Here is a 26,530-nt window from a genome sequence, read left to right as displayed (position 1 = left end):
TTTGTAAATCCACATGCTTTTATTTAGTTTTCCTAAGAGCCCATTTTACAAATGAGGAAACTGAGCCTTGGAGAGCTTAGGTAGCTTGCCCAAAGCCCCTCAGATATTTAAGTGCTGAGAAAGGTGGAATCTGAAACAAATGGCACTGTCGGCGTCCCTTTCCTGCTCCCAGTCCACTGCCCGAATCCCTTGGCATCAGACCCATGGTTGCTGAAGGACTGAGGTGGTGTCCAGGTGGCCTAAGTCATGTCTTTCTTCCCAGCAGGGGGACAGGGAGCTCCTCAGTACTCTTCCTGTCTCTGGGACAGGGGTCCAGCCTAGTTAGAAACCCTGCCTCACAGCTGACAAAGCAAGCAAGGCAGAGCAGAAAATAGAAAGGTCTGTGTTTAAGCTGGAGCTGGTGGTGTAAACACACATCTGTTTATGATTAAAAGCAACAATAAACAAACAAGGTTTGCAGAACCAATAGGCAAAGCAAATGAGATGGCAGAGAATTGCCTAACTTTCTTAAGAACCCAAACTGCTTTCAAGGCCTTTGGAAAACATTTTGACCAGGCAAATTTGCTTATAAATCAAATAGCACAAATTGATTCATAAACCAAATATAATCCACATGCTTTTGTCACCAAGGAAAGGTCTGGGTGAGGAAGATTCCTAACAGAAAAAGGGAATCCCCTACTCAACGTCCCAATTCCCACCTAACCCAAAGCACAAGAATTAGCAACAAAAAGATTTCAAAGAGACTCATGGACGCGATTCACAAGATAAAGAGCCAACAAAGATCTATTAGTAAAGCAGAGAAAAGTAAGAGAGGAAAGAGCAAGCACCCCTGATAGGCAGAGAGTGGGAGCTGGGGGCTGAATGGATGGACCTCATCCCAGGAGTATTCATACCATCTGAGCTGGTCACCTGGCAACCTTCAATCATTTTGCTAAGTTTCTGTTTTGTTGATATCACCCAAACATGCAAATGATGGGTCCAGGGTGGGTTTACAACCAAAGGGTCTTATGACATGGGTGTCTGCTTCTTGTGACCTTGAATATTCCTTTGGGTTCAAAGAATTTCTGAACCAGGACTCAGCTAAGTTGTAACTCACTTAACATATAAAAGAAAGGGGTGTGGTGAAAGGAATGCATGCATGTGCACTCTTAAAAAGATTAATTTTTGGTGCTCTAGTAATTTCTTTTAGTCTTAGTTCCTGATTCTGGCTTATTTTCAGATTTCCCTGCCATCTAATCCTATCTATCCTGCCTCTCTTCTCACTTGTGCTCCAACAGGTTTGGCAGGGACCCCTGCTGATACAGTAACCTATTCATGCCATGTTCCAAAATTCTTGAAAGGGTTGAATTAGCTGGACTTTCCTTCATTTCTCCCTTATTGTCTTCCAAGTATTTCTAAAAGCATTTGTTTACTGCTTGTCTTTGTCATATCAACAAAACGGCAAAAGAGTCCATCTAGGTCAGGCATGGTAGTACATACCTGTAATCCCAGCATTCAGGAGGCTGAGGCAGGAGGATTGTGAGTTTGAGGCCAGCCTGGGCTACACGGTGAGACTATGTCTCAAGAAAAAAAAAAATCCATCTGAAGAAATTATATTCCCAGAGCCTTCCCAGAAGAGGAGTGTGTGGTGTGGGGCCCCATACTTGAGGAGTGACATGGAACAGTAGCTTTTCCCTGAGTCTCCGTTTCTTACTCACAGTTCAGGGCACATTAACAGAGAGGCAGGTTTTCAGATCATATATGTGCTCACAGGGGCAAGGCCTGAACATGGTATATGGGAAACAGCCTCTGCTTATGGGGTGACACCTGTCCTGCCCCAGCTCCACTGATGGCTGAGAAATCCTGCCCATGCTCACAGGTGGCATCCAGGGAAAGCATTATCCATTCCAGTTAGAGATGAAGGAGCAGAGGCCAAAGGAAGAGGAGCGACTTGTCCAGCACTTAAAGGTGTTCACTAAGTCTCTCTGCACTCAGAGACACCCAGGGACTCTACCGTGTGTGATGGGGCAAGGGTGGGGGAATGGACATAAAGACACCCCTCTGTCTGTACACTGCCGCACCCGCTTCAGCACCAAGAGAGCTGGTGTTGAAAGACCTGCCACCTTCCCTCCCCAGCAAATCTTCCCTGGAAAGTCTCTTTCTGAGATTACGATCCTCCTGTCCTCGGCCAAGGAGACAAGGCGCCTCGCTGGGCAGGCTGTCGGCCACTACTGGGGAGATGTGCTTACTCCATAATGTGGGCCAGCCACATGTCCACTTAGAAAAATAACTGATATTCTCTATCTCATGTCAGTCATAAGAATTTATTCCAGATCAATTAAGGAACTAAACAGAGAGAAACACTGTAATCATATCCAAAGAAAACATAGGAAGGAAACAAGGGTCTTGAGTAAGGAGGCCTGCTCACACAAGACACAGAACACAAAATGCATAGGTTTACCTCATAACCTACAGATTTTGATGGCAAAATACACTGAAAAAGTTTAAGACAAGAGACACACTGGGAGAACGAACTAGCTATCTATCTAGCAATCTACCTACCTAGTAAATAGGTTGCATTTAAGTTTTATGCCTGTATTTCTGTGTGTGTGTGTGGTGCTGGGTATTGCACCCTGGGCCTCTTGCATGCTAGGCAAGCACTCTACCACTTGAGCCACACCCCCAGCCCTTTTGTTTGCATTTTGATTTTGAGATAGGCTCTCACTAACTTTGCCAGGCTGGCCTCGAACTCATGACCCACCTTCCTCCACCACCCAAGTAACTGGGATCACAGGCATGCACCACCACAACCAGTCAATGCATATTAATTAAACAGTGGGAAAATGGAATAACAGAATAAATTCAAATGACTGATAAATGCATGAAGAGATGTTCTAATCTCGCTAGTAATCCAGGAAAGTCAGATTAAGATAAAACAAGACTGGTTTTTTTTTTCTCCCAATCAGATTGACAAAATATAAGACTGGTGACTTCTCATGCCATGTGGGAGGAGAAATGATGTTTGATGAACTACTAGTGTTTAACTCTGCCCAAAAGCCTGCCCCAGGCAGCTCAAAGGAACCAGGCGATCATTTTCTGACAACGACACACGATACACGCTCTCCCTCAGATTTGTTGTGTGGGATGTGGGAGGAGGAAAGAGTCAACTGAGAGAAGGTGTGAAGAGAAACTTCAAAGGCGCCTGTCACAGTGCTCCATCAGTGTGACTCACACAGAAGCAAGCACTGCGAGCAGTGACAGCACACTGGGGTTTGAACATCAGTGTGTCAGAGAACCACAGGCCTTCAGGGAGGCTTTCAAAGTCATCATGTTTTCCCTAGTCCCTGCCCCAAGTCACCCTAGCTTGCCCATTCTTCCAGAGTGCTTGACTTTCTTACTCCAGTGAGGATTACACACCCAGAGCTGGCTCAAAAAGCACCTCCAACATAAGCAAGGGCTTGGAACCAGACATTCTGCAGATCTCAGTATCACTATCTATAAAATGAGAATCCCACCAGGTGCAGGGGGCTCACGCCTGTAATCCTAGCTACTTAGGAGGCAGAGATCAGGAGGATTGCAGTTCAAAGCCAGACTTGGCAAATAATTTGAGAGACCCTATCTCAAAAAAAAAAAAAAATCACACAAAAAGGTTGGTGGAATGGCTCAAGGTGTAGGCCCTGAATTCAAACTCCAGTACTGCAAAAAAAAAGTGAATCCTGATAGTGACCTGGTGGTCTTGTTGGAGGGTTGAACAAGGTGATGATTGTAAACAAAGCCAAATAGCATGCGAGGCAGAATAAGTAGCCTAATAAAAAAACACAATGAAATAGGCCAAGGTCACTGACCTAGACTAGGTCAGCCCTAAGGTAGCACAGTAATGAAGAGGGTGGGCTCCACGGGAGCAGGTGGATCTGAAGATATTTTAAAGCTAAAAGTATATGTAACATAAAGGATAAAGTGTTACCATCATAACAAGTTAAAAAGGAAAAGACAAACACCCAAAAGGAAAAAAAGTCAGCAATTCTTAAAAGAGAAAATACAAATGGCCAATAAACATGAAAATAAGTTCAACCTCACTACAATATTTGTTATGCAGACATAAAGTTAAAAGAGTATAACATTCCATTTTGAGTCAAAACTGGCAAGAATTTTTTCTTTAAATGTGGCAGGCGGTGTCAGCAGAGGCTGGGACACGGCATGCCAATGACTGCTATTTGAGACGGTCACATAAGGCATTTCTGTAAGGGACGAAGAGAAGGTATATGTGGTGCACCTTCAAAATGTGCATTTCCTTTATCTAAAGATAATCAAGAGTTTATCCACAGGTTGCAATATCAACTCAGATTCTACAGCCTCCTCAGCAGGGTGTGTGTGAGAGAGAGCGATTGAGAGAGAGATTGTGTCCCACAGGGGGGAAACAATTGCCCTCCCTCAGGCCACAGTCCACAGGACTAGCAGCCCCTTGCTTGAGATGGCAGAGTAGGCACAGCAAGAGAGAAAGGCTGGATGGAACCGGAATACTAAGTGGAAACCAAGGTGGCCATTTTCACTAAACAATGCCAGGGAAGGACCGGTCTTCGCCAGAAAGAACAGAGGAGAGGCCCAAAGGCTGATACGGAGAAAGGATATCACTCTGATCCTCAGAGCCGTGGAGGCCAAGGTGGCCTTACATGTGCAAGAGTTTCATTTGGGGGATACCCGTGAAGGAGGAGGAAGCAGGAAGTGGAAGGAAGGTCTCCAGATCAAAACACAGGCAGGACACCTTTGAAGAGAGAGGGTAGGCAGAGCCTCACACTGCAGTGTGGCTCTGGGCAGCAATCACCCAAGGCAATAGGGAGGCCCCAGCCGGGCTGCAGGACAGAGGGGCAGAAACAGCCCTGGCTGGGGCAACCAGTGAGCGGGCAGTGCTGGAGTGGAGTAGGAGCCAGGTGTTGAACCTACATGGGCTGCCTCTCGAGGCTGGTCAACTGCTCTCTGCAGTGGGTTCTCCTCAGAGGACATCTGAGCAGCAGATGTGGGACACAGAAGTAGCTTCAGGGCTCCTTGGACAGTCTCTTAGCGCCCAGCCCCCACTTTCCCCAGTCCCTGCTGCATGGCCGTCAGTGTCTGCCTACTGGTCATACTTTTTACAACCTGCCTTTGTGCCTAAGCTAGTTGGAGTCCTCTTCTCTAACATGCAACCCCAGGGGTCTAATTATTACCTGCGCAAAGATCAGTGTTTGAAGATGTTCTGTGAAGTACTGTTTAGAAGGGCTTTTTGTTCAGTTGGTTGGTTTGGTTTGGTTTTGGTTTTTATTTTGTGCTGCCAGAGATTGAACCCAGGGCCTCATGCATGCTAAGCAAGTGCTCTACCACTGAGCCATACCCCCAGTTCCGTTTATAAGTTTTAATACAGATGGTTGTACATACCGGCAGAGGGTTGAGTTACATAGGTGTATGCATTTGCAAAAACTCCTAAATGGAACACTTAAGATTTGTGCATTTCTTGATAGCTACATTTTATCTCAAAAGAAAATGGTCACTCCTCTTCTTTCTCTACAGATGACCCACTTTCTATCGAAAGTGTATTCCTTTCCTAGTAAACTTTATCACTTTCACTAAAAAAAAGACTATGAACATAAAGTAACCTAAATGCCCTAGAATAAATCGATAGGATTTTAAGGTTACTGAGTGCCCACACAATGAAATGCTGCACAGGCATTAAAACGTTACAGAGGCTGATGGCAGAGCGGAATGCTTTTGTGAATATGTAAATGAAGGCCACATAAAACTTTCTGGCCCTAATTTTAGGAAGCATCCGTGTATTCGTGTTATAAGACATGGATATTATGTTCACAGCAACAGAATAAAACAAGAAAGAAAGAGACTAAGATGCTGAACGTGGTTTTATCTGGCTGTGGGACTGTTCGTGATTTTTATCTTCTCCTTTACTTCTTGTTTTTCTGAGCTATTTTTTGGAAGAATCTCCATCACCTTTGGAAACCTGGTTTCCTCGTCTTAGTGTCACAATCCCATTAAGATAGCATAGGTAAGGAATTTAGTGCAGAGCTGGCTCATAGTAAGCACCCAGCATCCCTTGAGCTCTGCCAGGTCCTGCCTTCCTTTGAGCCAAAGCGCAGAGGGAGAACAGCTCTTCCTCAGTTTCCCTCACTGCCCAAAGGCAAGAGGGGCTAGGATTGGTCTGCTAAGGAACGGAAGTCACCTAGGGAAGTCAGTGAGAGATGGGCCAGTGTCTCCAGCAAGCTCTGTCCTCGGCAGTGCAAGGGCAGGTAGGTTTTCTGGAAGCTTGGTTGTCTGCCCTAATCCTACTGCAACAAACAAGGAAACTCTGTTTTCCTTTCCCAGGTAGACACACCAGGGACCTCATACTGCTGGCTTCCCTGGGAAACCAGCAAGTTTGTCCTCCATGGCTCCCCCGCCCTGCACTTCTGTTTAGAGGTCAGTGTGGCTTCCCCCCAAGATGCTAAGGACTTCCTTTGTGTCCCTCTTACTGGCTCCTGTACAGCCAAAGGACACTTGGGCTGAACCTTCCCACAATCTAGAACAAGCCTGGGGTGCTTCAGACACACCCCTCCTGTGTATTCCTCCCCCATCCCTGACAGCCAGTGGTACCCTCTTGCCCCTGACCCTCCCCCACTTTTTTTTTTTTTCAGGTACTGGGGCTTGAACTGAGGGCCTTCACCTTGAGCCACTCCACCAGCCCTATTCAAGATAAGGTCTCGCAGAACTATTTGCCCTGGCTGGCTTCAAACTGTGATCCTCCTGAACTCTGCCTCCTGAGTAGCTAGGATCACAGGCATGAGCCAGCAGCACCCAGCCCCCCACCCACCCCCCCACACCCTCCCATTTCTTCTGGTCCTCATTTACTCCTGAGTGATGCTGCTAATTCAGTGACTCTTCAGCTGGACTCACATACTCCAGTGTCTGCTGGATGTAAGGAGGACACCAGGCACTTTTCACACACATTACCTCTCACCCTATGCTGACCCTGCACAGTGAGTATCCGGATCCCATTTTCCATTAAGACCCAGAGAGCAAGGTGCCTTGCCTGAGCTCTTCTGAATCACTGCCCTGGGTGAATCACTGCTCTTGCTACTGAGCGGAAAGGTGTGTGTATCACACAGTGGTAGGTAGCTCATGAGCAGGTGGGGTGGAAGTTCAGCCCACCCAGCACTACCAGCTGCTCTGGTCACAATGGCTCCTTGTTTTAGTCATATTATTCCACCACAGTACCATTTAAAACCAAAGGGCAGGGAGAGGGAATGAGAACAGAGGAGTAAAGAGATGGGTTGAATTTCCACAGCTAGAGTACAACCCTGCCTTACTGGCGTGAGTTACAGGTGGACAGCTTTTTGTGAGGGGAAACCAATTAAAATAGAGGTTGAGCATCCCTAATCTGAAGTCTGCTTAACTGGGGCAGAGGACCTGAAAGGCCATTTTTTAAAAGAAGATGTACAAATGGCCAACAGATATAAGGAAAAGTGTTAAGCATCGCTGATGGCCAGGGAGACACAAAGTAAAACCACAGATGTCCCCACACACCTGGAAGGATGACTACTATTTAAAAACCTGAGAGACAGCAAGTGCTAGCAGGGTGTGGAAAAGGGTAAGCTTTGCACACTGTTGGAGGGAATGTGAATTAGCCAGCCACGGTGGAACACAGTATGGAGGTGCCTCAGACAGTTGAGAATAGAATGACAGTGTGATCCAGCGACTCTGTGTAAGGGTGTAAGTGCAAATGATCAAAGATCATGTGGCATGCACTCCACTTCCCTACTGTGCATCATCCCCAATAGCCAAGACCACCCTGGCTGGCCTGAGAACTGCCACTCAGAGCCTAGTCGCCCTAAGCCTGCAGGAGCTCCTAGAGAGGCCTGGGCCAGGGTGCTCTCACCTTCCCTATGACCCCCTCACACTCCACTCTCCATCAGAGCTGGGCCACTGGTCTTGAAGGAGGAAGGAGAGGCTGAGGTCCAACTTTCTGCTTATGCCCTAAACTGCATTTTGCTTAGATACAGCAGTTCTTCACACTTAAGTGAGAATTAGCTTCCTGTGTTACTTTATCCAGCACTGGGTATCCAGTGTAAGAAGGAAAGGCGTGACTGGGGAGATGAAGAAAGGAATAGGGATGTCTGCAAAAACTCACTTTCTCTAAGACTCAGAAATGCTAAGGGCAGGTGCTCTCTCTCCAGTCACTTTGTACACCAGCCCATACTCTGAAGGGGCAGGGATTCTGCCTGGGCCAGTTCTACCCCATCTACCTCACACTAGATATCAGCAGCCAGACACATTTCACAGTTAAGCTGTTTTTAATGCTCAAAAGTTCTGTACAAAAAAAATCACAAATGATTCCTCACAACACCCCTGTGAGGTAGGAAGGCAAGTATTATTCTCCCATTTTACAGATGAGGAAACTGAGGCAGAGAGACAGCAAGACTGGTCAGTGGTCCCAGCACAGCTGAATGTCAGAGCCAACTACAAGAAGCAAAGGATCCCTTCCAGTTCAGCCCTGATCTCTGACTCTTTAGCTAGACCTTGTCTGCAAAGAAATGAACACTTCTGAGTACATGCAAATATAACAAAACAAACCTGAAAAGGTAGTGACCAGACATACAGTAGTTTTGCAAAATAATTCAGCTAAGAGGGTCAATATTTTCTAATACAGGGTAGATGTGAACAACTTCGGCCTCTTAACCCATTTTTAAAGATCATGGCCAACAAATGTCTTTTTGAAATGTAGAAACATCTATCTTTCTACAAAAGGGCATGAGCCACCTGGAGAGGTTCCCCTGTCCCCAAGGAGACAGGCAGGTAGACAGGATCCTCTGTGTTCAGCCCCTGGGTTCCAGCAAATACCAGCTCCAGACAGAGAGCTGCAAGATTCAACCCACACAGCCCTCTTGGTGCCTCTTCCACACAGTCATCCCACTAATGATCTAGGGTCTCAGCCCTAGATCAGCATGGTCTGTCCCTTCTGGTTCTTCAGGAAGGCAGCTTAGTAATCCTTGCAAGGATGGCCTGGAATCCAGGGGCGCACACACATCATTTTTGACCAGTCTTACACTCCATCATTCACAAAGGTCACCCAGCAACCACCCTTGACCCAGCATCCTTGGGCTCCTCCTGTGACAGTTGGGGCTTGGGTCATCCTGGGCTGTCGTGGTAGAGAGATGTGGAGGGGCTGCCGCTCCCAGCTTTGACTTCCTCAGCACCTCTTGCTCAGGCTCCTGGCAAATCGAGCAAGTCTCTTCCACTGTGCTGCATCTGCCTTCTGAAGCTCTTTCCTTCTACTGAGAGGGACTCCCTGGTATTTCCAGCTTTTTGGAAACCTCCACCTCCTGTCAGCACAGGGGAGGGGAGAAGGGAAAGGAGGAGAAGCCAAACCTCAGCCAGCCTGGCTATTCAGGTGGTGTTCAGGGTTTCCCAAGCTAGAGACAGGCACAAGACAGAGAACACTGGGCAAATCTGCCTTTAAAGGACTAAATCAACCCAAAGCATTGTCCACTCACCCACCTCAGTGCTCAGACAGCAAAAGGGGAGAGGCAAGGGCCAAGCAGCCAGAGGAAGAAAAGGAACAAAAGTGACAGGGAAAGGGTTGCTCCATTGCAGGGTGGTCAGAGGGAAAGAAGAGCCGGAAGTGGCAGCAGGCTGTTTGGCAGTTTGGGGTGTGAGCCTCTAGGAGGCAAACGCCACAAGATCTGCAAGGTGTACACACCAGCTTCAATGGAGGGCCGTCACGCGCCTCTGGGTTTACAAGGAATGACTGCATATCCTATAAAAAGCTTTTTCCAAAAAGGCTTCCAGCCCCACCAGGAAGCTGGAACCTTTTCCACTGATGAGAACCTCCGGCTCTGGCCTGCCTTGCAGGGGACAGGAGGGAACCCTATAGGAAATCCCCAGAAGCAGAGGGCTCGGGGCTCTGCTCCTGCCAGCGGTGGCGCAGCCTGGAGAGGGGTTGGTCCTCCTGGCTCTCCAGCTCGGGAAAGCCCAGCTGGTTGAGGATCTCGTAGACTCCAGCCTTCGACGCTACCTAGGGGAGGACAGAGATGTGGGGCAGTGCTTCAGGGGAGAGAAGGTGTCATCAGATCACCCTGGCCCCCTCCATCATACTGCCTTTCCCTCTCTGGGCTCTGAGCTGCCTCCTGCCAGCTGGCACAAGTCTGTATGTCCATCTGTCCACCTCTCTGGCCCCAGTTTCCTATAACAGGGTAACAGTTATTATTTGTAGGACTGCATTCAGGGGAACTCAGAAGACAGGCAGCACTCTACATGGAGGAGCACTGGACACACTCAGGCACCCTCAGCAGCACTGACGTGGTAGCCTCAGCCTGAGCCCCTTAGCTGGGCTCAGCCCCAAGCAGCTGAGCGGCTTCTCTAAGAACACTCACTGCACAGCCCTGCTGCCGGGCAGCACAGGCCCTGGCCTCAGACTCTGACACCCCACCATCCTGGAAGACAAGGAAAATGTACCTCCACCTCGAGACAAGGAAAATGTACCTCCACCTCGAGTAAAGGGATGGCTTCATCCTGCTTCCTATACCTACACACACACACACACACACACACACATCCCAGGAGAGAGGCCCTGGGGCTGGAACCACAGTCCTGTAGCTCTCCTTCCTTGAAGTCCCCCTAACATCAAACACCAGATTTAGCTGTGGAGGGGATCAGGTTTCTCCCAGGTCCTGGTCCCCTGATTTCTACTCTCTAAGCAGAGCCAAAACAGGCAATGTCCTTGTTGTTCCCACCTGCAACCCACCCAGTGGCTCAAAAAGGATGCTAAGTACAGGCCTGCTCAGGCCTGACATGGCCTTAACATGACCCATCAGGTCTCCTGACTCAATGCCACATCACATACGTGATACTTCCTCACCTTGACATCCCAAGGACCACACCCAGGCTCATCCTCAGCAGCCCTCAGTCCTGTCTCCTGCCTCTGCCCCACCCCATCCTACACCCACTCTAGCTGGGTCCCTGCTCCAGTTCTCCACCCACCTGCCCCAAGGGAGCTAATTCCAGCCCTGAACTCAGATTAGAACTGCCATGATCTGCTGGAGAGGTCAGGAGGGCCAGCTTCCTGGTTGAGGGTAATTATAGGCCAGGCCACTTTGCTGAGGAGGACAGAGGTCTCTCTCCTGATCTACAGGTGCCCAGGCAGGAGGCAGGAGGTCAAGCAGAGATGAATCAAGGGGTCCAAAAGTGAGAGTGGCATCTTAGGTCAGAATGAGGTGGGCTTTGGAACCAACCAACCAGCTCTAATTATGGCCTTAAGTGAATTCTTAAACTCTCCACTCGGTCCCCTCCTCTGTGAATTGGGGGGGAGGGGTGACAGTCATACTGTTCAAGGCATGTCTGGAAGATGACACTACGTGCATCTCATTGAATCCCCACCACTTTCTTAGCTGAAACCAAAACTATTAACACTATTCCACATAGGGTTGAGGACAAGTTAAGCAGGATGACCACGTGGTCCAAGGTCAAGGAGGCAGGAGTGGGGACATGCAGCCTTGCCATTAGCCATGAAAGGGCACAGATGGAGGTTGAATGAAGTGCCCAGAGCTGGTGTCCAGGTAACATTGGCCATGGGGACACAGACAGCAGGGTCTTGCCCAGCAGACAGCTCCCTCTACCCCCACACTCTTCTTCCTCGCCAGTCGTTTATTCACTCACTCTGTCACCTGCTGTTGGCTGCCTGCCAAGTGCAGATATTACACTGAGGACTCACAGTCACAGTCCTGTGAGACAATCTGGTAGAACGGAACTCTTCCCCTCCCCAGGGGAGCCATCACCTGGATCCCCAGAGACAACACAAAGGGACCAGGTGGGAGAACCCAGGCTACCCGTGAGCTCATCACCCCAGGCTCCCCGCCATCTCCCACCTCTCCCTCACCTCCCGCATCCAGGCGCTGAAAGGCCTCTGCCATGCGTGGGCCTTCTCCAGGCGGAGGTAGGCGTTAAAAAGGATCAGGTAGACATAGCGCTCCAGATACTGCAGGCCCCGCAGCTGAAGCCTCCTCATCTCCCGCGCCTCCTTGGCAGCCTTTGCCTGGAGAAGAGGACACAGTGGTGTCAGTGCAGGGGACTCACTGTCCTCAACACAAACACACACCCACTGCCCTGAGCACTCGGCATGGTGATTCAGATGGCAGGAAGAAGGGTACCTCCCCATTAGGCATCAGGGAAGACCAATGGGCATATTGGTTCCTGGGGCCACCCACCCCCCCTGAGTCTCTGTTTCCTCACTATGGAACTGTGACCACTGCTCTCTCTGAGGGGTGACTGAGGCACACTGTCAACAAGAAAGCTCTGTAGTACCTGAGGTATGAAGAGGCCCTCTAGGTGGCAGGACCAGACACCGAGCCAACTTCTACCGAGGAGGGTACATCTCCTCCCATCCTCTAAGGATTATAGGAAAGACTTCAGCTCCCCTCTCCCAGCCCCCTGGCTTCCCTCAGGAGAGCTATGAGGACTCTTGATCATGGCCTGGCAAGGGGCTGGTGGCAGCAGGGTTCTGACTCGTGGAGACAGCTTCGACCTCCTCCCTCAGCCTGGGCTCATTGGGTTGTCGCCCCTCTTTGACTGGAGAGGAGAGAAACCCCATCTTGGCCTCTAACTCCCCGCCATCTCCACCTAATTTCCTTGCCTGTTTCTCAAACGGCCTAGGATCAGAGTTGACAGAGATGGGAATACTCCCTCCTACCTCCACCCTTACCCTCTCCAAGGCTGGGACAGAAAATAGGATGAGAAAGGCCATTAGAGCCAAGGAGCAGCAAGACATGCAACACGTGGGAAGGGGAGAACCCAAATGCATGGGGGGGAAGCGATGAGGATGGAGTAGTGGGACATCAATCTTTCTACCAAGTAAGGCCAGACCTTCTCTGCAAATGGCATCAGGTTACATGTTGGAGACAGAGGGAAAGCAAAGCTAATTGAAAATAAGCTTCCTAGAGATCATGGCAGTGCAGGTGGGCTGTGAAGACCTTGTTGACCTGGACAGTGAGAACCAGCACTAGATAGGGCCAGCACAGAGATGATGATGGGGCCAGAGTGTGGGAGCTGAGAGCAGCTGGCCTGGCTGGAAGGAGGACCCACTTATGGAAGCCACCAGTGCCACCTAGGAAGCTAATCCTGCAGGGCGCTAGTGGCTCACACCTGTAATCCTGGCCATTCCGGAGGCAGAGATCAGGAGGATTGTGGTTCAAAGCCAGCCCTGGGCAAACACTTTTTGAGACTCTATCTTGAAAAAACCCATCACAAAAAATGGCTGGTGGAGTGGCTCAGGTGGTAAAAGTACCTGCCTAGCAAGCGTGAGACCCTGAGTTCAAACACCATGGTCGCCAAAAAAAAAAAAAAAGCAAGCTAATCCTCCAGCTGTGTTCATGACCTTGAGTCCATGAAAACCACAAGGAGTCTTAAAATGCATGTGCCTGGGCCCCACCCGAGACCAGTCAAATGAGAGTCCCAGATGGCAGGGCCTGGGCAGTGGATTCATTAAGGGCTGCTGACTAGGGTTGAGCACCATGACTTCAGCACTGGGGAGCCCCTGAAGGATTAGGGGTAGGAGAAGACTCACTAGAGATTCATGTCAGAAGGAAAAGGACTTTAAAGAGATTCTTTCAAGGTTCTCCTCAGTGTGAGGGTCAGGTGGACAAAAGCCCAGGACATATACAGCCAGGGGTCCCTCTGTAGAGTACTCTGCCACTGACTTTGTCCCTCTAACTCCCACAGATGTGCCAGTCACACAGTCCCTGCCACACTCCATGGGGGGAGAGGACAACTGGTAGGAGGTGGCCATACCTCACTGTCCTTACCACACACCCATGCCTGTACCCAGGCCCATGGCAACTCTCTCTACAACAGAAAGGTCATGGCATGGTGTTGTCCCTTGGGTGCCAGGAACACCGTGAGAGGGAACAGTGAGCCAGTCTCCCAACAGCAGGCCCACAGCTGGTCATGAAGGCACACAATGTCAGTCCGCATGCATCTCCTCCTCAGCTGCTGTGGGGAACTCTGGGGTGGACCCCAATCCAGATGTGACATGGCCCTAAGAATCAGAGCTAGAGTGGGTCTGTGTAGGGCCAGGGGACCCCAACCCCCACTTCTGCCTTTAAAGCAAAGTTCCGGGAGTCACATGAATGGAAGGTAACTGGCAAAGCCAGAGGCCCTGAGGAGGGAAGCAGGAGGGATGGAGAGAGTCCCAGGAAGGCTTTGGGGACCAGGATCAGTGCTCTGACTCCCTAGGCAACAACTGAGACCTATGGGCTGGGTCCTGGTCTTGCTATTCAATTCTCAACCTCTTTAAGTTTCCAGGGGTGGGATTTTTCAGTAAAGCAAGGGGTAAGGAGGCACCTAGTACCCATGAAGAGCCATGCTAACATCAGGGCTGAGGACACAAAGAAGTGTTACACCCAGGTCCCGCACTCTGAGCAGCTAGAGTAAGCAGTGGTAAGGATGGAGGAAGGGCAGCAGAGGGAAGTGACATGTGAGGTAGGTGACGAAGGAGAGGTGGCAATAAGTGCTCTGAGAGGGACAGAGCACCAGAGGGACAGAGCACCCAGGAGGCAGGAGGAGTCAAGAGTGCAGTCTGCCGGGTGCTGGTGGCTATAATCCTAGCTACTCAGGAGGCAGAGATCAGGAAGATCATGGTTCTAAGACAGCCCAGGAGAATAGTTTCCAAAACCCTATCTCAAAAATACCAACACAAAAAAGGGCTGGCAGAGTGGCTCAAGTGGTAGAGCACCTGCCTAACAAGCATAAGGCCCTGAGTTCAAACTCCAGTACTGTCACAAAAAAAAAAAAAAAAAAAGTCTGGCCCCAGGGTATCCCCCCACACCTAGGGTAGACAAGCTGGGGGGAGGGGAAGGGAGAGAAGGGCCAAGACGGGGAGTATAGGAGCCAAGTCAAATAAAGACAGCCTTGCAGACAAGGGCTAGAGCTGGCTCTGAGGTCGGGGATGGCCAGGAGGTTGCTTGCAGGAGAGAAGTTGGGGGCGGGGAGGCCACACTGGATGCCTATTGTTATAAGGGTTAACTAAGCATGTATTCCAAAAATACCCATTTTACTTAGAAATTAGACAGTAGACAGAGAAAAAGAAAAAGATTTTACCTAAATGTAAACTGTGGCCAACACAATGGGACCTGCCTGTCTCCCAGGATAAATAGTTGGTGCCACACTGTGGATACCCTCTCCCTCTCACCCCGCCTCCCCAGGGCTACTTTTCTCTTCCAATCTCCACTGGAGGCTGGAGTCTATTTAAAACATTTTTTTTTTTTACACAGGGGGAGAAGAAATCACCCACACCCCACTGTGAAAAGTCCTTCAAACTACTTTCGATTGAAGAATTCAGAAGAAATGTCCTGTAGGCATGTAGAGCCTCGGCTCTCACCTGGCCGCACCAGCACAGTCCTAGCCGTGGCCCACTCCGGCGAGACACCAGCAAGGACTTGGTCTGAGGATCGTTCGGGTGGAGAGTGGAATGATTTCTCCCAAGTCCCACTGGCAAAGGTAGAATTATCTCTAAATTCAGAGCACTGTGTAAAGACGATGCCTAACGCCCCCCATGTATGTTCCATGCATACATCCTGCCCTTGCAGGGCTGTGATTTGAGATGATGACCCATCTGCCTACAAAGGCCCCAGGTTCCTTAAAACCATCCCAGCCTGGGGAGTAAGTAGGCAGCATAAAAATAGTGCAGCTGTTTTTAAATGGCCTGGCAGGCAAGGCTGTCATTAGCTGTGGCGGCGCTGGACAAGCCTTCCTCCTCCATTGAGACTGAGCCCTGAAATAGAAGAGGACCAGGAGAGGAGGCCAGGGCTCTGGGAACTTCAGCCTCTCACACCTCTGGTCTGCAGGCCTGGCACTGCTAATGTGGCTGTCTAGAAGTTCTATTCTTTGCTAGGGAGCCTCCTTAGGCTAGCTCTACAATGGGGGCATCCAGGGCCTACTACACACCATGGCCACACTGACTATGCGACATCTGATATGATGGCTAGATCCTAACACTCTCCTAACATCCCTGTATCTGACATGGGACATCTCTGTGAGTGATGTGGATATCCTGTTTTGTAGATGAGGCTCACTAAGGTTTTAAGTCACTGCCCAGGGTCACAGGGTTCCGAGCTGGGAAGTGAATGCCAATACCCATGCTCTTCCTCTGACCCTAGCCTCTTTTACCACCGTCAACCCACCCCTCCCTGCTCATGCCAGCTTCTGTGCATTCCTCTACTCTGTTCCTTCTGCCTGGATTGCCTTTTCTCTCCACCTGGCCCAGGAACCTTTAGCTTGTCCCCCTAAGCCTGTCCTGAGCACCCTAGTCCTCACAGCCTCACCCTCCTGGGCCTTAAACCTTAAACACTGCAATACATTCCATCTTAAGGGTTTCTAATTGCTTTGCCAAGGCAGGATCTGCTTCTCAGACACCAATAAACCCAGGGGCCCCAGGAATCACCAGGTAAACCCCCCCTCTCCCTTCTCCCCATACCCCTGTGCCAGAATTTGATATACAGCAGGTGCTCAGAGTCAACATACTCACTCGTAGGTCATATCCTCTATCCACAGATTCCAGGAGCGTCCAGATTTTGGCTTCTGGTTGGACACTCGGAGCCCCACATAAGCACTCCTATGGATGTTGGCCAGGCATCTCAAGCTCCCCTAATGTATGGTGATAGTCCTCCCCAGCCCTTCCAACATCTGCTGGGCCAGGTCTGCCATCCCAGTGCAATTCCACCTTCCAGCTGCCTGGGCTAAACTTCTCCCCTTCTTGACCCCACATCCACTCAATTAGAACCCCACTGGCTTCAATTCAAAACACTTCCAGAGGCTGCCACCTTCACCACCTGGTCCAAGCCACCAGTAGCACTCAATGACAGCCTGACTGGCCTCCCAGCACCACCTCCACCAGCTGTCAACTCCCAGTAGAGCCCCATACAATCCATGTGCATTAAGCTGGCACCTCTGCACCAGCTTCCCTCACACTGAGCAGAAGGTGAAGTCCAAGCAACCCACACAATGTCCTCCATCCTGCATCCCCTGGCCTGTTCCCTTGACCTTGCACTGCTCCTCAAACACACCAGGCAGCAACCACCGCAGGGGCTTTGCATTTGCTGTATTCTCTGCCTGGAGCACTCCTCCCCCACATGCTGGCATTGCTCCTTCTCTTACCTCTTTTTTTTTTTTCTTTTTCTCAGAACTGGGGTTTGAACTCAGGGCCTCATGCTTGCTAGGCAGGTGCTCTACCGCTTGAGTCACTCCACCAGCTCACCCCCACCACCTCTTTCTGGCCTATGTTCAAATTCTATCTTCTCATCCAGCCCTTTCCTCACTACCTATTTTAAACTGCAACCCCAGGGCTGAGGTGTAGCTCAGTGGTAGAGTGTTTGCCATGGCTGAGTGAGGTCCTGGGTTCCATTCCTAGTTAAAAAACAAAACAAAACAAAAAACCTGCAGCCCGTCATCCCATATCCTCCCTATCTCCTTACACTTCTCCCGCAGACCAGTCACCATCCAATGTACCACAAGTCTCACTTATGCACAGTCCACTGTGTTTCCCTCACTAGAGCACAGACTCCATAAGGGAAGGGAAGGGACTGTGTCTTTTGTGCGTCGCACTGCAGCACCTGACAGTGGCAGGCACTTAATAGGTGTGTAAGGAATCAATGCATGACGAGTGCCCACATCTGGCATTTTCATTAATCCCATCCTCTCAGAATGCCCAGGGTCACCTTCCTCACCCTTTTGCTTTCCAGAAAGACAGGCTGAAGTCAACACAGGTGGACATATCCACGAGGGTTACCTGGAGAGCTGGTGGCAGGAACCCAGGCTTCCTGTCTACTCTCACTAGGAACTACCCACAAGGGAGGCTTGCACTTAAAGACCTGGCCAGGCTTAGACTCCAGGGAAAACAGCCTCAGCAAGGGAGGCCAGGCCCAAGGTCTGCATCATTCCAAGCCAACTACCCTCTTCGCATTCCTGGAGCCTCCCTGTGTCCCCCCACCTAGCCCTGAGTGGCAAGAAACATGGCCCTCTGCATGAGCTGAGAAGTCCAGGCTGAGCAAGCAGCTGACTGTCCTTCAAGATGGCAGGTCCCAGAGCTCAGACCCCACTCTCTTCCCAAGTATACCACCCCTCCACCATCCCCACCCCCTCCCAGCAGACACAGTCCCCAAACAATCAGCTCTGCCTGTAGCACAAGGTGATTTTCTGTTCCTGACCTCTGGAAGGGAGAACATGACCCTTAGCCCATACACGTGACTAGTTTTCCAAAGACATCATACTTTGTTCCATATTTTCAACATGGGAAGGTACTAAACCTCTACCTGCTATTCACCCAACCAACCTTGTTCAGTAGCCAGACACTGGGATTCAGTGCTAATGAGAGCGGCCCCCACCCCACAAAAAGCCCCCAGCCCTGCACGTGAATCCCAGGCATGCTGTGTGTCCCCTACACACTGTTCCTGCCTCCCCTGCACTGGACTGGTCCTCATCACCACCCATCAAGGTTGGAAGTACAGGGTAATAACCTGGGTGACACATGGGAAAGCAGAGGCCCAGGCAGGCCAAAGTGACATGCCCAAGGTTGCATAGGAAATTACTGGCAGACAAGGTTTCTCACCACAACCCAGGGCTTTTCCCATCTCTGGAGGAGAGCATCCTGTCCTAGAAGACCAATACTGTGGACAGAGAGCCAAAGGTACAGTAAATAGATTCATTTTCCCTATCTATTTATGCAACAATTTATTGTACCTTTCATTCATCCATCCATCCACTCACTAGACAGAGATTGTGGAGCCCTGCTTATACCTGGCAGGGTCCTGGGAGCCAGGCTTTCAGAAGTTGACCTGTAAAGCTAAATCATGAAGCTCTGGCGACCACCACACCCTGGACGTGAGAGCTATGTGCAGAGGCAGAGGCACATCTCACCAGACGAGGATGATGCTGGTGGTCAGGAGATGCTGGAGTTGAGACTGAAACCCCTCTCAAACCATGCCTACAGAGACCCTGCCTGGCACAGTACAGGGGCACAATAGTGGTTTGCTGCTGAATAAAGCAGGAAAGTCCCCAGTGGGGCAGAAATGGTTCCAGCTTAGCCTACAGTGGGAAGGAAGAGGCCTCAGCCCTGCACAAACACATGTTCACACATGCATGCAAGAGCACACACTCACACTCATGCACATCCACACATGTGAGAGAGCATTCACACATACACTTATGCACACACAGAAATGCGCACACTCATGCACACATGTACTCATGCACATCCACACATGTGGGAAAGCACTCACATACACTTACAAATACACATAAACTCCATTCTGGCAGCCACACTAACCCACTGTATCTATTCTGGGCAGAGTGTGAAGAGCCTGGGAAAACAGCCCTTCCTTCTGTCACATCTTAGATGACATCTCACAGCATTCCAGGGCTGCTCTAATTGCATGGGCCTGGCCCTGAAGACACATTACCTATTGGAATATCAGCAGGGAACAACACTGGTCATACCTAGGTCTTAGAGACGCTGAGGAAGATCCACCCAGGCTTAGGACTAAAGCTGTCTCACTTTCTATATTCTTTAAAAAGATGGCCTCAGTCCTGAGCTGATCTCACTGGCCTCCAAGCCGCTCCTATTTGCAGGGCCCACTGCACCAACCCAAGCAGTGAGCACAGTAGTGGCCTGTGGCTTCTTCACCAACCCTTCCTCTTTCTGCTACCAAAAACTGACCCCTGGGTCCTGACTGCCACAGTGAAGGAAAAGGAACACAGGTAGAGGTGTTGTGAGACAGGTTCTGGTCCGACTTCCAGCCAGGCACAAAACTTCTATAAGCCTTAGTTTCTTCCACAGTCAAAAGAATCTAATTAAACTTGCTCTGATCTCATCACCAGCAGCACTGAGAAACGGTTCTTAGAAAATTCAAAAGGTGCTAGGCATGTAGCACATGCCTGTTATCCCGGTTACTTGGAAGGCAGAGACAGGAGGATCACAGTTTGAAGCCAGCCTGGCAGTTATGGGGATACCCTGTCTGAAAAGCAAACAAAACAAAAAGAACTGGGGGTGTGGCCCTGAGTTTGATCCCTAGTACTGAGGGAGGGAGGGAGGGAGGAAGGAAGGAAGGAAGGGAGACAAACTCAAAAAGCACAGCTCAAATCTAAAGCAGTCCAGTCTGAGAATTATTACCATGACCAGCCAAAGCCAAGGAAAAGTGCCACTGGCATTAATGAAGCTAGCAGGGCTTCCTCCAGGAGCTCTGACCTTGGTTTCTGTCACAAAAATCTCCCCTTTCCAAGTCCAACAGGAAATAACTAATTCACCAGATGGTGTCACTCTGTGGGCCGGCAGCCATCTTGGAGTCTCCTCAGCCTGGGCCTGGCCTTCTCACATCCATCCCACATCTTCATTAACTGGCTCAATTCAAAAGATTTTCTTTTTCTTTCTTTCTTTTTTTTTCCTGTTTAAAGCAGTTCTTAAAATTCCCTGAGCACTCTGGCCCCTCACACACACAGACTGACCAGGCTTTGACCCAACCTTACTGATGCCCTTGGAGGATGGAGGAGGCAGGGTCGGGGCTGCAGCCCCAAAGCCAGGCAGCTGAGACAGGATGACGCAGAAGCCCAAGACTATCACGTCAGGTCAAGTCCATCCCAGTGGAAAGTGTGTGCACAGATTCAGAGCCCGTACCTCCAGGCTGTGCCCGCAATGGCCTCTGGGATATGCTCTCATCCCCATGGCCTTTCTCCTACTCAGCCTGAAAATGCCTCAGGGCCAGGCCTGAGACATCCAGTTCTTATATTCTTCACAGCAAAGCTAGAGGAAGGCAGGGAGAGAGGAAACCATCTGCTTTCTGGGAGCCAGTGTGGTGTAGCAGAGAGCCTGATCTGGAAGTCGGGGTCTGGGCTTAGCTTTCCTTCTGCCACCTTCTGGCTATGTGTTGAACAAGCTCATGACTTTTGTTCCCTCTCCCTCACATGCAAAACTGGAACTAATGTTAAAGCCAGCCTGCCCTCAAACACAGGAGCAGGAGTAAGGGTGCAGCCAGGCTGTGGCTGTGAAAATGTGCCTTAGTCTAGTGTGGGCGCCTCTTGGGCTGGGTGGTTAGGTCAACATCAGGACATGCAGGCCTGGGTCCCTGGTCTCCAGAGACTTCCCTCTTCCTCCTCTCTCCCACCCACTTATCACCCAGACCTCTTCAGAGTCTACAACTCTACCCAAGTCTGGAAGAATGGGAGGCCTCACTGAATCCAACATCAAACCAACTCATCCACAGAAGATGAGAAAATCAAGCAAAGAAGTGAAGCAAGCACCTGCCTTTCTGGCCCACGGCACCTGGGAGCAGCCTCCCTGTCTGGAACTGCTCAGTTAACTAATGCAGAAGGAATCACCGTTCTGCAAATTCCAAATGAAAGGAGGGGTACAGGCAATGTGCACGGTGGATTCCTTCGCTTGCTCCAGTCACAGCAAGAGGCAACAGGACCTCCCAGGCCTGATGGCAGCACATAGCACAGCACCACCTGCAACTACTCCTGCCAAAGGCTAGGCCAGAATCTGATCAAGCCTGTGACTGGCAAGTTTCAGAGGGGCACAGGCCAACCTACGTTCAACTGGCAAGATGAGCTTCGGAAAGCCCAGGGAGACAACCCAATTCCCTCAATAAACATAGTACAGGGGTAAAGGAGAATGGCTCAGTGGTAAAGCCCTTGTCTAGTATGAGTGAGGCCTGGGCTCCCTCTCCAGCACCAAATAAATAAATATACGTTAGGGGCCAACCAACCAAATGTGACATGGAGCTCCTGTCTAGATTCTGATCCAAGGCCAAAAAGACTTTATGAGACAAGTGAGCAAATCTAAACACTGACTTGATATATGACGATAAGAATGACTTAAGGGTGACAATGGGATATTGGTGTTATGATTATCTTTTTCAAAAGAGCTCCTTCTTTCCCAGTATGTGCTGAAATATCTACAAAGGAAATAGTGTTGGAAACAGCCAAGATGCCCCACCACCGATGAATGGATTAAGAAAATGTGGTATCTATACACAATGGAATTTTATGCAGCCATGAAGAAGAAAGAAATGTTATCATTCACTGGTAAATGGATGGAATTGGAGAACATCATTCTGAGTGAGGTTAGCCTGGCCCAAAAGACCAAAAATCGTATGTTCTCCCTCATATGTGGACATTAGATCAAGGGCAAACACAACAAGGGGACTGGACTTTGAGCACATGATAAAAGCGAGAGCACACAAGGGAGGGGTGAGGATAGGTAAGACACTTAAAAAATTAGCTAGCATTTGTTGCCCTTAACGCAGAGAAACTAAAGCAGATACCTTAAAAGCAACTGAGGCCAACAGGAAAAGGGGACCAGGAACTAGAGAAAAGGTTAGATCAAAAAGAATTAACCTAGAAGGTAACACACACGCACAGGAAATCAATGTGAGTCAATGCCCTGTATAGCTATCCTTATCTCAACCAGCAAAAACCCTTGTTCCTTCCTATTATTGCTTATACTCTCTCTACAACAAAATTAGAAATAAGGGCAAAATAGTTTCTGCTGGGTATTGAGGGGGTAGGGGGGAGAGGGAGGGAGCGGAGTGGGTGGTAAGGTAGGGGGTGGGGGCAGAGAGGAGAAATAACCCAAGCCTTGTATGCACATATGAATAATAAAAGAAAAAAAAAAAAACAAAGGAAGTAGTGTGAGAACTGACACTTGTTTTAAAGTGGTCCAGCGTGGAGACTGCGGGAGCTGAGAGGCTGGGACTGGAGGGCACACAACTCGTCAAAAGTCTGCTCTCCACCTTGACGTTTTCTGTTTTAAAGTTTTTAAAATAAGGTGTTTTGTTTTTTTTTTAATGTACAACTACCTTTCAACACAGTCAATAATTCTACTTCTAAGAATCAGGCTTCAGAGAAAATCCACAAAGATGTCAGGACAACAGGTGCTCATCACCATCACCATTTCAGAAAACAGCGGGACACACTGGGAAGACAGAACAGCATGGAAGGGGGCTGCACGCTGCAAATACATTAACTGTGACAATGTGAAGGCTCGTCAGCAAACACAATAAAACACCAGGAGCAGAGGAAGGCACTCCTTTGCCTCTCTCCACCCTGCTGGCACCCAGGCTCAGCTTTCCCTACCTACCTGTCCTCAGTGTTAGCACAGGTGAAGCATAAGACAGGCATTCATAGTGAGCACGCAGTGAGTGGCCTATGCACACATGAACACTGACCAGGTGGGCACACAGGGCATCACATGGACCCACAACAGAAGGTGCATACATGTGCACAAGGACAAGAACGAAAAGGGATCAGCAAAAATGAGAGCAATCGTGGTTAGCAGGATTCTGGGAGATGCCTTGCTGTCCCTGGACTGGCTAAGCTTTTGGTAATATTCTAACAGAACATTATGTTTCATATACAACAAACAAGCCACAGACCGACCTCCTCCTTGTGGCAATGCTCCTCCTACAGACGGAGAGCTATGCACGTCCGGAGCACTCCTTCCTGCTCACAACAGAGCAGTGACTCCCACACTTTTCCACTCTTCCCTGATGAGGACCTTGGGACCCTGCGAGGCATCCCAAGCACCAAATGTCAGAAGCCATGTTGTTAATTTCTTCTTATTAAACCAGACTACTAAAGCTGGCAGAGGGCCAGGAAAGGGAAATCCACCATCTAGGGGCTCTAGGAGGTGAAGGGAAGAAAGCTGAGTAGTCACATGCTACTGAGGGTTTCAGAATTCCAAAGCAGTATTCTCTTGGGAGGACTTGGGATGGACAAACCATGGGCCCAACCTGGAAAGTTCCCAGGCAGTGGAGCCAATGGAGGGAATATACCCTGCCGCTCAGGTCCGTTTCCATCCAGAGGCTCTAGGGGTCTGACCAAGCTGACCAGCACCCTGCATACACAGTACCCAGGCCTGCTCTGTGAAGAGAACTGCAGATCCCACTGCAGGTGACCCAGGGATTTCTGGTTTGAACCCAGAGGGCAGAGGTTTAAACAAACAGTCAGATACTGAGGTAAGACCTGACTGCCAATTTCTAGAGGAGTCAGTTCATGGTGGGGCAGGGGGCAGCTGCCATTCTAGAGTTTTAGCAAGCCTCCTCAGCCCAGTAGGGCAACACCAATGAGACCCTTGGACAACTGGACTGGGCAGGGGCGTGAGACTAGAGTGGAGACCTTTGCCTCTTGCCCACACCCCACCACTGACTCCCATGGGACCTTGGGGAACCTGCCCTTCCACTCTAGGCCCCATGGCCTCATCTGTAAACCGAGGGGCCAGATACTCTCTGAGACCATTAAGCACTGGACTCCGAGGACCCACAGGGGCGTTCTGAAGCTAGGAGGAATACTGTAGGGCACTGGCTCTACAGTGCATCCTCAGAGCCCTCCTGTTTGCTGAGCACTTACTGTGCAACAGCCACACCCTATGCACACAGTCCCCCAAGGACTTCCACACACTGTTGTGAGAGGAATGGGGGTGCAGCCCAGCAGGTGGGAGCACAGGCTGCATCAGAACCGGGCTCCCTCCAGTTCTGATACCCACATCTTCATTCCTCCACCTAGCAGCCTGGGACAGTATGGCCTCAGTCCTTTCCACCTGGATGGGGCTTGGCACTCGGCTGTCCACATAATAAACCATTCCACTGTACTCCAATCACAGGTGCTTTCACAAAAACACCTATGAATTAAGAAATTGTGAATGGTCATATTTCAGATGCTAAACTGAAAGCCTCCCCCATCTCCTTGCACATAGGAAGAGCTGGCAGAGGTACCTTCTAAGATGTGCAACTGAGACAATTTAGGTCAGAACACAGCTCTAGGCTGGCTGGGACATGCAGGTGACCCTGTGGCTAAAGGAGACAGTAACCAGAAGCTACAATCCTCAAACCCAGGCCTATGGTCAGTTTCCTGGGGCCACCAGAAAGGGAAAATATGATTCTTTTCAAGGACTGTCCTCTATTCTGAGATGACATCCTTTTTCCTTTTCTGGTTACTAAAATACCCTTGCTTTTATGAAACATCAACAGTGTAAGATGGTGGCTAGGGCTTAAAATGTTTATTTCCGTCCTTCCTTTCTTCAAAATGGACACTTTGAACAAAATCTGGCATCCCTAGGAAAGTTCTCCCCTTTTTAAAAATTGGTGAAGGGCTGGGGGTAGGGCTCAGTGGTAGACCACTTGCCAGTATCATGGGAGTAGGGGGGTGAAGAGGGAGTGTTAGCCTGTGAAATGCCAAGAACTATAAGGTTCTTTTAGCACCTGCCTTGCTCTCCAGCAGCACTTACAGCACTCTATGGCTAGATGCCTTGAAGATCCACGCTGACAAAAATTCTATCACCAGCCAATCATGGTGGCACTTGCTTATAATCCCAGCTACTTGGGAAACAGAGACAAGAAGATGGCAGTTTGAGAACGGTTCAGACAAAAGTTAGTGTGAGACCCGATCTGAAAAGCAAACAAAAAAAGCAAAACAAACAACTAGGAGCATGGCTAGAGTGCTTGTCTAGCAAGTGTGAGACCCTGAGTTCAATTCTCAGTACAGGGGTAGGGTGGTAGTGGGAGCCCTATCACCAGAATCATGACACAGAATCCCCATCCTTCCTTTTAAGTGGTGACATGTGAATCAGGTGACAGTCTCCAAAAGAAGGCTTCCAATTGCCCCAGGCCAAGCCCAAGTCTCCCTCTCCTTCCCAGGCCCAGACACCACTAATACAGTAGGTAAACCACTCTATGCACTGCAGTGAAGAGGGTCCCCATAGCAGAACAGCTATGGCTGGTGGCTAATGTTTTCCATAAAACTATATGGATGTAAACAGAGGGCTAGGCCTGGGAAGAAACCAGGGCTTTGTCCTGCTCAACCGCCCTCCCCTCAGGGGAACTTCAGCCTAGGCTGAGTCCTAAACCTTGACTGGAGCTTCAGGAACACAGCCATGGCTAGACCTTAGGGCCTACAGCTTGTGGACGCCTTTGAGGGGACTCTGATCCCAGAGATCCTCAGTCCAAGCAGTGTGAGAACAAAACTAGCCATGACTCCTGGAACCATGAACTCCCAGCCTGGTTCTAGTCAGTCACTTCCTTCCTGCTAGACCTCCAGCTGAGAGGTGGGGGCCTGGCAGCAGCCAGAGGGAGCAATGAGGATGGTGTCATGTTCTGGCCACACAGAACCATGTCCAGGGAGGGACAGGGAGATAGGCAGAGGTTTTCTGGACTGGATACCAGGCACGACTGCTCCTAGCCCTGATGGAAAAAATAACAATCTTAAGAGTGATCACAGCAGTGCTTGAGCTCAGCATGAGGTCTCCACATCACTTGTCCACTGTGACCATGCCTGTCCATCTGGTGCCCTTTGTAGTCCATGCTACAGGCAGAGAACCTGGAGGCCTGAGGCTTCCAGGGCAAGAGCTTCAAACCCACTCTGTTAATCCTCCTGTCTCATTTCCATGCTATCCCAGAGAGGGTTGGGAGACAGCTAGGTAAAAGTATTTTGTAGACACGGGGAGAATGTGCCAGAAAGGAAGCTGTATTACCATGACAGCAAAATCAAACAAAAGCACCAC

General features: G+C 49.8%; 1 protein-coding gene across 1 annotated transcript in view; it reads right to left on the bottom strand.

Moving 5' to 3' along the window:
* Window positions 1-8,269: 8,269 nt before the first annotated feature.
* Window positions 8,270-26,530, bottom strand: part of Pald1 (phosphatase domain containing paladin 1) — a 66,692-nt gene continuing 48,431 nt past the window's right edge. The window contains exons 19-20 of the mRNA XM_020162106.2: window positions 11,870-12,025; window positions 8,270-10,009 (exon numbers count right to left, since the gene is read on the bottom strand). Coding sequence (XP_020017695.1) covers window positions 9,863-10,009; window positions 11,870-12,025 — 303 coding nt within the window. The 3' untranslated portion in view covers window positions 8,270-9,862. The remainder of the gene's footprint in view (window positions 10,010-11,869; window positions 12,026-26,530) is intronic.

Source organism: Castor canadensis, chromosome 7, assembly GCF_047511655.1.
Source record: "Castor canadensis chromosome 7, mCasCan1.hap1v2, whole genome shotgun sequence".
In the NCBI taxonomy this organism is placed as follows: Eukaryota; Metazoa; Chordata; class Mammalia; order Rodentia; family Castoridae; genus Castor; species Castor canadensis.
This window is presented reverse-complemented; position numbering and strand designations above follow the sequence as displayed.